The sequence below is a fragment of the Onthophagus taurus genome, chromosome 10 (genome assembly GCF_036711975.1).
Source record: "Onthophagus taurus isolate NC chromosome 10, IU_Otau_3.0, whole genome shotgun sequence".
Classification (NCBI taxonomy): Eukaryota; Metazoa; Arthropoda; class Insecta; order Coleoptera; family Scarabaeidae; genus Onthophagus; species Onthophagus taurus.
The window spans coordinates 14,783,543-14,795,141 of NC_091975.1; the positions used below are offsets into that span (position 1 = coordinate 14,783,543).

Below are 11,599 nucleotides of genomic sequence, written 5' to 3' on the forward strand. Positions count from 1 at the left end.
TTTTATCATAATACTGTTTGGTTTTTTGCCTATTTTTTTCTATGCTTTCCTTTAAATTTTTTACTATTTCAGGTGTTTAATTTTTGCTGAAGGTATTAACATTCGTGTGGTTCTAGAGAACAATCTCTGAACAGGGCTACTTCCAATGTGGTTTGGTATGTTCCTTAGATGTAATAAACCAAGCTATAAATCTTCTTTATTGTTTTCGATCTTTTTTATTAATTTCTTTGCAATTTTCACAGTCGATTCCGCTTTGCCGTTTGTCGGAGGAGAGTGTGGTGACGAAGTTATATGACATCTGTCCCAACCGTTGACAAATTTTTGAAATTCTGCACTAGCAAAATTCGTCCCATTATCCGTATAGATTCTTAGCGGTATTCCATGTCTACTGAAGTTTCGTTTGCAGATTTCAATTAACTTCTTAGATGATAAATCCTTTAAAATGTCAACTTCAAAGTAGTCACAATAGTGGTCGACTGTCACGAGGAAATATTTTTCTTTTCCTTGTATTCTGTTGTTAGAATGTCCATTGAAACATACTGAAATGGAAACTCGGGGATAACATGAGTTTGCATCGATAACTTACATTGGGTTGTCGAGAATTTAATACATGTTTCGCATTCTTTAATTTTATTTTTTATTATTATTTTCTATTTTTATTATTTTTTTTCCCTGGCCAAAAGATGTTGCGCTTAGCTAAGTTTATAGTCGCTTCCAATTCGTTGTGACTCATATGAAGCTTATCTAAAATTTTCTTTCGTAAAGCAAATGGTATCACTATTCGATCGTTTCTATAAATTATTCCATTTTGGTAAGTTAACTCATATTTGCAGGGATTGTAACGTTTTACTTCATCTGATAGTTGATGAATTGTGTTTGGCCATCCAGACATTATATAATTTTTTATTGCTTGTAAACAATAATCCTGTTTAGTATATACAATATCTATATATCTATGTAAATATCCTGTTTCCTTCTTTATTTCTTCCATTCTTTCATCCGAAAGACACCGAAAATCACTTGATTTGAAAGGTTTACTTGTTCCAAATATTTGTAAATTTTCTTTCCAGAAATCTGATATACCGTAGATAAATTTATATTATTTGATTCCAATTTAGAGTTTATGGGAGCTCTCGATAAAGTATCAGCAATTACATTCTCCTTACCAGATACAAATTTTAATTTTATGTTATATCGTTGTAGCATCATCATCATTTTCTGAAGTCTTTTGGGTATACTTAATAGAGGTTTTTCAAAAATCGTGATTAAAGGTCGATGATCGGTTTTAATAGTCGTAGTTGATTTGCCTAGTATCAATTGATTAAAACTTCTCAATCTGAGCGTAGTTTTGTTCCGTCTTGGTTATAGTTCTGGATGCAAAACCAATGATACAATGTTCCTGGTACACTGCAGCTCCGAGTTCATAATTTGAAGAATCGCACTCAATAATTACAACTTTACTTTTGTCAAAGTAATTCAAAGAACTTGTTTTAGCAATCATGTTCTTTATAATTTCAAATTCCTGTATTTCCGGTTCATTCCAAGTCCATTCCACTTTATCTTTTAATAATTTTCTTAAGGTATGTGTATCACTACTCAAATTATTAATATAACAACTTAAATAGGTAATCATTCCCAAAAAACGATAAAGATCCTTCTTATTACTAGGAATGGGAAATTTTACGATTGATTCAATTTTCTTTTCTTCTATGCTCTAAGTTCTTGAGTGTTAGAAACGTAATTTCATCAACTTTTCATATATCGATCCCAGCCTGTGCAAGAGTTAAATCACTTTTTAACATTAATTTCTTTCTTATATCTCGGTTTCTATATTTAATGCTGATGGTAAAGGTACTCTCGATGAACCTGTAACGTTTGCCTGACCGATTTTATCTGCCATTAAGCGCAGCATTTCTGTTCTAGCATTTTATCATCCATGCTTGCTACCCGAAATAGAAAATCTAAAGTAAACACTTATTCGCAGACTGTAGAAGTCTTTTAAGTTCTAGTTCGTTGCCTTTTTTTTGGTTATGTCCAGCACGTGTTCAATATCACGATGAACTGTCACCGTAACTACGAAATTATTGTTTCACACCTGACACCATGTTAATGTATCATAAAACACGTTAATAGAAAATTTTTTTTAACCCTAGGATGCATAAACCTCCGAAGTCCGTGTACTACCAGTTACTATAGAACAAGTTCCAACTTGTTCATTACAGGTTGAGGGTTATTATAATTTATCAAACACTGCTGCTCGGAATTGTGCGTGTCTGTGCAAGTTAAAACGTGCATTACTGTTGGATGTATAAAAGTAGGTGCAGTTGTTTTTCATTCAGTTGGAATAGAAGTTGGATTGAGTGAACTTGTGAGATACATATGATAATGGCGTCAAAAAGGAATGTGAAAAGCATGAGATTTGGTGACCCCGGTTATGAAGAAATATTGGTGCAGTGGGCAGCTGAATGTGATGATGCCTTCTGAAGAAAGTGATGTGTCATAAGCAGAAAATGATGACACAGAAGGTAGAATTGATAATTTAGAGTATGAAGTTGATGATATTCAAGTAAATGCGACTATTCGGGGTGTACGGTCCAGGTTTTAATTAAAGAAACAACTTTTTAAAAAGCTAATATTTCGGTTATTTATTGTAACCTTCCTCAGAGCATTTTTTATTGCTACAAGAGATTAACAAAGTTAGAGTTATAAATTGTAAATTTGATAAACACTTATTTGTTTTTTGAAACTAACAATTGTAGAACAACCGAAAAACATCATCATAATTAACGGATCATAAAGGGTCAAGCGAACTATTAACACAACTGGATGAATCAACGTGCGTACAAGATGTCTGACAGGTAAAACCTCTTTTATATAAAAATAACAAGTGCGTTCTAAATTTGAAGAAAAAACTCTTGTAAGCATTGATACCAACCAAAATTATTTGGCGATCAGGAAGGTAATGCGCAAGCGTCAAAACTTTTGCGGTGAAGCCGCCTAAATTCAAAATTGAGAATATAACATTATCAAAAAATTATAAAATTGAATCAATCTAAAAAATTTAAAAAATTTAAGACAAAGACAGACTGACAAACAGTTTAAAATCTTAAATCAGTGGTTAAAACATAAGTGGTCGGGTGACAATAGGATTACATTTAATTTATTATCTCTATTTTTTACGAACCTTGTCGTTAGCGAACAATAGAGCGTATATATTACTGAGGTTCTGAGTATCAGTTTTAAAGTTAATAGAATCCTCCGTGTAATTAATATGTACCATTTCCAAAAAGAGTCTATTGAAATAGTTAGGTTCAGTATCAAGTATTTTAACATTATCAAAATCAAACCGGTGACCCGTGTCTGTAGCATGTTGGGATAAAGCACAAGTAGACTTTCTAAGATTGGAATCACTTTTATGTTTGGAGACCCTACGTTTCAGCCACTGATCCGTTTGATCAACATATTTGCCATTACATGCACCACAAGGAATGCAGTAAATAACACCAGATTTTAATTGGTGTTATTGAGTGAAAAACCTTTGTAACTTGTTATCATAACAGTCAACAATCTGCATATCATCCAGGGAATTTAGTACCCGTTTTATTTTTTCACTTAAATTAGTGATAAAAGGAACTTTTTTATATTTGACTATGGTGTTTTGTTCATTCATCCTGCTGTTGTTAAGTTGATTATGTATATTAGATGAAAACAAAAGTTTGTTAAGCAGATTGGACGGATAACCATTGTTAATAAAAGTGTCTCTCAAAAAAGTTAGATTATCTTTAAGGAATATAGGATCACAAATCTGTGTCACTCTGTGCTTCATCGCTAAAACAGTTGATACTTTATGTCCAAAATTATGATCTGACTGAAAATGCAAATACCTCCCCGAATAAGTTGGTTTGACATACCAATTAAAAAGAATAACATTATCTTCATTACGTATTAATCTCGTATCAAGAAAAGGAATACTATTATCTTTCTCAACCTCTATGGTAAATTGAATGCTCGGATGGAAGTTGTTAAATGATTCTAAAACTATGTCAATATCATCCCTGTGTACACCCAAAATTAAGTCGTCAACGTATTTCTTAATGAAATCAATTCTAAAGTTTGTATTGTATAATTTTAAAACTTCATCAATTACAAAATCCATAACAAGTAAGGCTAAGACCGGAGAAATTTTTGAGCCCATTGGGGTACCTTCAACCTGGTGGTATACTACGTTATTATAAGTGAAAATGGAGGTATCAAAAATCAACTTCAAACCCGACAAAAAAGTGTTCTCATTCCAACTGCAATGTTGCGCAATCAACTCCCATTTATCCACGACAATCTTATTGACCAAATCCAACGGAATAACCGTAAAAAGGCTCACGACATCAAGTGAAATCAGAATGTGATCCTGCGGAAGCTTGTAACCTTTAAAGTCATTAACAAAATCGAAAGTATTACTAATATTGTAGTTAGTCCTCTTGCTGATGGCTGAGCTTAGCAAATCCGCCATGTATCCCGACAAACCACACGACGCCGTGCCGATAGACGAAATGATAGGTCTTAATGGTATTCCGTCCTTATGGATCTTAGGTAAGAAGTAAGCCTTAGCCAGAATAGAGTTATGTTTAGTTAACCTCTTAAGTTCACCATCATTGATGAATTTCTGTTCATACAGATGTTTAATAAAATTATTAATCTTGTTTTGTATGTTGTTAAGAGGGTTTTTGTTGAGGACCTTATAAACTTTTGTGTCACCCAACATTTCTGTGGCACCCCTTAGATAAGAATCCCTATCCATAAGAACTGTAGTAGCCCCCTTATCAGCCTTTGTTATAATAACTGAAGGGTTTTCTTTAATAAATTTTTTTGTGTTAATTAACATTTCATTTAGTCTACCGTGCAACCCATCACATGCTTCGCGGGAACATTGATAATTAGTGATAATATTCGTCAATTTAGCCCTCACTATATTCCGCTGTGACGGATTTACATTATAAATGATATTTTCCAAGAACATTAGTAAACGTTTTAAGTTAAAGTTAAAACTATTTGTTGGTAGATGAAATTTAGGACCTAAAGACAGTAAGGTCGACACATCCGCAGGAACACTAATATTAGTTAAATTAACTAACCATTTCCCATTATTAATACAAAGCCTATTCTCTTCCCTAGATTTAGCCAACAAGAGGTCAAGTTTTTTGCGATTAATGTTTTTAGTTACTTTGAATACTTTGTTATATTTAAATTTTAATGAATCAATAAATCTAAGAAATACATTCTCCAGTAAAATTAGTCCCACTCGTTCAGATAATTCATTAATGGAACTATTACTTTTCTTTATAACATCTAATGTAATTTTTATCTCTAAATTTAAAATACTTGCCGCCCACCTTTCTCCAGTCCTCTTAATATTTCTTAATAGTTCATAATTTCTGGTCTCTAATAATCCCGTCCAATTTTTTGAGCAGTCCCTGATATGTGTAGGAACGACTCCTAGTCTTCTACTACCAATTAGAAAAGTCAACCGGTTGTTCATTTTTGCTAGTTTGATGTTAAGTCTTGATATTTATTTGAGATTCCTAGTGGTTTCTATCCCAAATTCTCTTGTGATTTCATCAAAAAACCCCATATCTATAACGATGCAGGAAAGAAGTATCTACGACCGATACAAGTGAGCAACAAGTAAATGCGACTATTCGGGGTGTACGGTCCAGGTTTTAATTAAAGAAACAATTTTTTAAAAAGCTAATATTTCGGTTATTTACTGTAACCTTCCTCAGAGCATTTTTTATTGCTACAAGAGATTAACAAAGTTAGAGTTATAAATTGTAAATTTGATAAACACTTACTTGTTTTTTGAAACTAACAATTGTAGAACAACCGAAAAACATCATCACAATTAACGGATCATAAAGGATCAAGCGAACTATTAACACAACTGGATGAATCAACGTGCGTACAAGATGTCTGACAGGTAAAACCTCTTTTATATAAAAATAACAAGTGCGTTCTAAATTTGAAGAAAAAACTCTTGTAAGCATTGATACCAACCAAAATTATTTGGCGATCAGGAAGGTAATGCGCAAGCGTCAAAACTTTTGCGGTGAAGCCGCCTAAATTCAAAATTGAGAATATAACATTATCAAAAAATTATAAAATTAAATCAATCTAAAAAATTTAAAAAATTTAAGACAAAGACAGACTGACAAACAGTTTAAAATCCTAAATCAGTGGTTAAAACATAAGTGGTCGGGTGACAATAGGATTACATTTAATTTATTATCTCTATTTTTTACGAACCTTGTCGTTAGCGAACAATAGAGCGTATATATTACTGAGGTTCTGAGTATCAGTTTTAAAGTTAATAGAATCCTCCGTGTAATTAATATGTACCATTTCCAAAAAGAGTCTATTGAAATAGTTAGGTTCAGTATCAAGTATTTTAACATTATCAAAATCAAACCGGTGACCCGTGTCTGTAGCATGTTGGGATAAAGCACAAGTAGACTTTCTAAGATTGCAATCACTTTTATGTTTGGAGACCCTACGTTTCAGCCACTGATCCGTTTGACCAACATATTTGCCATTACATGCACCACAAGGAATGCAGTAAATAACACCAGATTTTAATTGGTGTTCTGTCTTGTCCTTAACATTAGTGAAAAACCTTTGTAACTTGTTATCATAACAGTCAACAATCTGCATATCATCCAGGGAATTTAGTACCCGTTTTATTTTTTCACTTAAATTAGTGATAAAAGGAACTTTTTTATATTTGACTATGGTGTTTTGTTCATTCATCCTGCTGGTGTTAAGTTGATTATGTATATCAGATGAAAACAGAAGTTTGTTAAGCAGATTGGACGGATAACCATTGTTAATAAAAGTGTCTCTCAAAAAAGTTAGATTATCTTTAAGCAATATAGGATCACAAATCTGTGTCACTCTGTGCTTCATCGCTAAAACAGTTGATACTTTATGTCCAAAATTATGATCTGACTGAAAATGCAAATACCTCCCCGAATAAGTTGGTTTGACATACCAATTAAAAAGAATAACATTATCTTCATTACGTATTAATCTCGTATCAAGAAAAGGAATACTATTATCTTTCTCAACCTCTATGGTAAATTGAATGCTCGGATGGAAGTTGTTAAATGATTATAAAACTATGTCAATATCATCCCTGTGTACACCCAAAATTAAGTCGTCAACGTATTTCTTAATGAAATCAATTCTAAAGTTTGTATTGTTTAATTTTAAAACTTCATTAATTACAAAATCCATAACAAGTAAGGCTAAGACCGGAGAAATTTTTGAGCCCATCGGGGTACCTTCAACCTGGTGGTATACTACGTTATTATAAGTGAAAGTGGAGGTATCAAAAATCAACTTCAAACCCGATAAAAAAGTGTTCTCATTCCAACTGCAATGTTGCGCAATCAACTCCCATTTATCCACGACAATCTTATTGACCAAATCCAACGGAATAACCGTAAAAAGGCTCACGACATCAAGTGATCCTATATTCCTTAAAGATAATCTAACTTCTTTGAGAGACACTTTTATTAACAATGGTTATCCGTCCAATCTGCTTAACAAACTTCTGTTTTCATCTAATATACATAATCAACTTAACAACAGCAGGATGAATGAACAAAACACCATAGTCAAATATAAAAAAGTTCATTTTATCACTAATTTAAGTGAAAAAATTAAACGGGTACTAAACTGGATGATATGCAGATTGTTGACTGTTATGATAACAAGTTACAAAGGTTTTTCACTAATGTTAAGGACAAGACAGAACACCAATTAAAATCTGGTGTTATTTACTGCATTCCTTGTAGTGCATGTAATGGCAAATATGTTGGTCAAACGGATCAGTGGCTGAAACGTAGGGTCTCCAAACATAAAAGTGATTGCAATCTTAGAAAGTCTACTTGTGCTTTATCCCAACATGCTACAGACACGGGTCACCGGTTTGATTTTGATAATGTTAAAATACTTGATACTGAACCTAACTATTTCAATAGACTCTTTTTGGAAATGGTACATATTAATTACACGGAGGATTCTATTAACTTTAAAACTGATACTCAGAACCTCAGTAATATATACGCTCTATTGTTCGCTAACGACAAGGTTCGTAAAAAATAGAGATAATAAATTAAATGTAATCCTATTGTCACCCGACCACTTATGTTTTAACCACTGATTTAGGATTTTAAACTGTTTGTCAGTCTGTCTTTGTCTTAAATTTTTTAAATTTTTTAGATTGATTCAATTTTATAATTTTTTGATAATGTTATATTCTCAATTTTGAATTTAGGCGGCTTCACCGCAAAAGTTTTGACGCTTGCGCATTACCTTCCTGATCGCCAAATAATTTTGGTTGGTATCAATGCTTACAAGAGTTTTTTCTTCAAATTTAGAACGCACTTGTTATTTTTATATAAAAGAGGTTTTACCTGTCAGACATCTTGTACGCACGTTGATTCATCCAGTTGTGTTAATAGTTCGCTTGATCCTTTATGATCCGTTAATTGTGATGATGTTTTTCGGTTGTTCTACAATTGTTAGTTTCAAAAAACAAGTAAGTGTTTATCAAATTTACAATTTATAACTCTAACTTTGTTAATCTCTTGTAGCAATAAAAAATGCTCTGAGGAAGGTTACAATAAATAACCGAAATATTAGCTTTTTAAAAAGTTGTTTCTTTAATTAAAACCTGGACCGTACACCCCGAATAGTCGCATTTACTTGTTGCTCACTTATATCGGTCGTAGATACTTCTTTTCTGCATCGTTGATGATATTGGTAAGCCTTCAACGAGCGGTTACATTGCTTCAAGTGGTCTGGTATGGAGTTTGGAACCTCCAGCAAAAAATAAAATTCAACCACACAACATTATTCGGCGTGCGCTCGGACTAGCAAGGAAACATATGGCTGCAACACCAAAAGAAGCGTTTCAGTTATTTGTAACTCCAGTTATTGTAGAAGAAATTGTGAACTGTACTAATTTAGAGGGCAAACGTGTTTATGGAGCAAAAGGAAAACTGTGGAAAGATGTAACTGTTGATGAATTTCTTGCATCTGTGATTTACTTATTCATGCGGGAGTTGACAGAAGCTGGGATGTTCCTGAGAGAGAATTATTTTGTGATGAATTTGCCAATCCTGTATACCGAGCCACAATGTCCATATTTCGCTTTGAAGAAATACGAAGATTCGTCAGATTTGACGACAAGAGAACCCGGAATGCGCGTTTGGAAACCGATAAGTTAGCAATGGTGTCCTACATTTGGGATTTATTCATTCAGCAATCCAAAACCTGCATCATACCTGATACTAATGTAACTATTAATGAACAACTCGTTGGGTTTAGCGGTAGCTGAACATTCGTTCAATATATGCCAAGTAAACCGGCAAAATATGGACTTAAAATATTTTGGATGTGTGAATCTACGTCTGGTTATGGTTTGGATGGTTTAGTTTATGTTGGTCGCCAGCCCGGAGAACCTCCACATAAAAACATAGGGCTTGAAGTAGTAGAAACTCTTGTGGGTACACTACGTCAGAATAAGCGTGACATTCCGAAAGAAATGAAAGCCTCAAAACATCGTGTAGTCTACTCTTCATTGTTTTGCTTTCAAAATAACGTATCCATGGTAAGTTACGCACGTAAAAATAACAAATGCTTAATTTTAGTAAGCACCATGCACCACGACGCATCTATCAATGACGACGCTAAGAGGAAGCCTGAAATCATCTCTCATTATAATAAAACAAAGGGCGGCGTTGACATCATGGATCAAATGGTGTCGACATACACGTGCAAGTGACAAAGTAAACGATGACCCATGACATTTTTCTTCAACATCATTGGTGTTGCAGCACTCAATGCATACATAGTCTTTACGAAGGATCATCCAAACTACAACTTAGCAGTGACTCACAAACGCAGAATCTTTTTAAAAGAGTTAACGAAGGAACTAGTGATACCACATATGCTGAGAAGATCTACTAACCCTAACCTACGGCGTACTGTCCGGGAGTGTATGAGCAGATTTATTGATATATGTGGTCCCCCAGCCGCTCACACAAGTGCAACAATTAAGAAAAAAAGATGCTCAGTATGTCCCGCAAGTATTGATCGTAAAAGCACAATGATATGTATTACTTGTAAAAATAATATCTGTAATGAGCATAGTATTAAAATGTGCACTAAATGCTTCTCTAATTCCGAAAAACTATAAACAATAATGTGTTTTTAGCGATAATGTTCACTTTCATATTTAACCTCACGTTTGTAACGTACATATGTATAAATAAATAAAGTTTTACTTCAATAACTTTGTTTTTGTTCTGACTACACGTGATTTTATATAATGGGTCTCAGAAGCCCGGATTATGTAAATGACGATATTTTATTGGTTAAGTATCCTAGGGTTAAATAAAAGAATCCTTTATTTCTATTTTACTGTTGCAATATAACTTTACATCAACAACGTACAAGATGCTTTTCTTAACCGCCTTTTTTGTCTGGCCTTCATTTTGCTGTTGCCAACCTCGATATCATGAAAGTAATTCAAAATGCATACATTCTATAACAGTAGGTATGCATTTATTATCACTTTTATTACTTATACAGCGTCATTAACATGTCTTGTGTTGAAAGTATTTTTAATCGCTGTTTCTTTTTTAGTGTAATAGTACTCTTCTCAAATTATCATCGTATATGGGCCATCACCTTCGTAAAACAAACAAACCGAAGTAATATAATCATCGATGAAGATATACAAATCACTTCATTTATATACAAATATTGCTGATTCATTATCTGACACTTGTTTTGTATTACTTAGTTATAATAAATACTAGACAAGAGCTGTTCAAATTAATTGTTTGTAATTAAAATGTAGTATAAGAAGGAGAGTTCTGGAGCAGGATTATCCCATATTTTGCGCTCTGTGATTAGCTGAAATGCCAATATGGCGGTCAAAAGTCTAGGAAGTTTTAGGGATTTTCATGTAGTTCGGGCTAAGACGTGAGTGAGTGCGGACGTGTTTATCGAGCAACTGTAGCCAACGCGCCCACTTTTTTTTCGTTCCTAAACCACGTGTATCTTTAAAAACATTTTTACTTGAACGATAACAAAAATATTCATCAAAAGAAAAACCCAATTACAAATTTAGTCTCCCGAAAGGGAGACGATTAAAATTAAACTAAATATAATGACACCAGCTCCTAAAAGAAAATCAGATGTATTATCTCCCCCGGTAGAAGGGTCCCAAAAGAAATATAACTGGAACCCAAAGCAACCATCTACTTCCAATAGATATCTCTCACTCCAGGATCTCGAAGATAATTCTGAAGAAACGTCATCGCAAGCTACACCAAAAGAATCAACAACAAAAATTTCACTAATACATCTCCCAGGCACAAAATATTATAGCGAAATAGTACAAGACCTAAAAAGTTTGAATATTGAGAAGTTTTATACAAATACAACCTACAACTCACTAAAAATCAATCTAACGAGTATTGATGACTATAGAAAACTAACTAAATTCTATAATGAAAATGAAGTAGAATACTAC

The 11,599-nt window shown here is 33.3% G+C and overlaps 1 protein-coding gene across 1 annotated transcript in view; it reads left to right on the plus strand.

The window, feature by feature from the left end:
- The window catches only part of LOC111419445 (APOBEC1 complementation factor-like), a 28,233-nt gene extending 17,367 nt beyond the window's left edge, over positions 1-10,866 (plus strand). The window contains exon 6 of the mRNA XM_071199446.1: positions 10,705-10,866. Coding sequence (XP_071055547.1) covers positions 10,705-10,776 — 72 coding nt within the window. The 3' untranslated portion in view covers positions 10,777-10,866. The remainder of the gene's footprint in view (positions 1-10,704) is intronic.
- Positions 10,867-11,599: the final 733 nt, after the last annotated feature.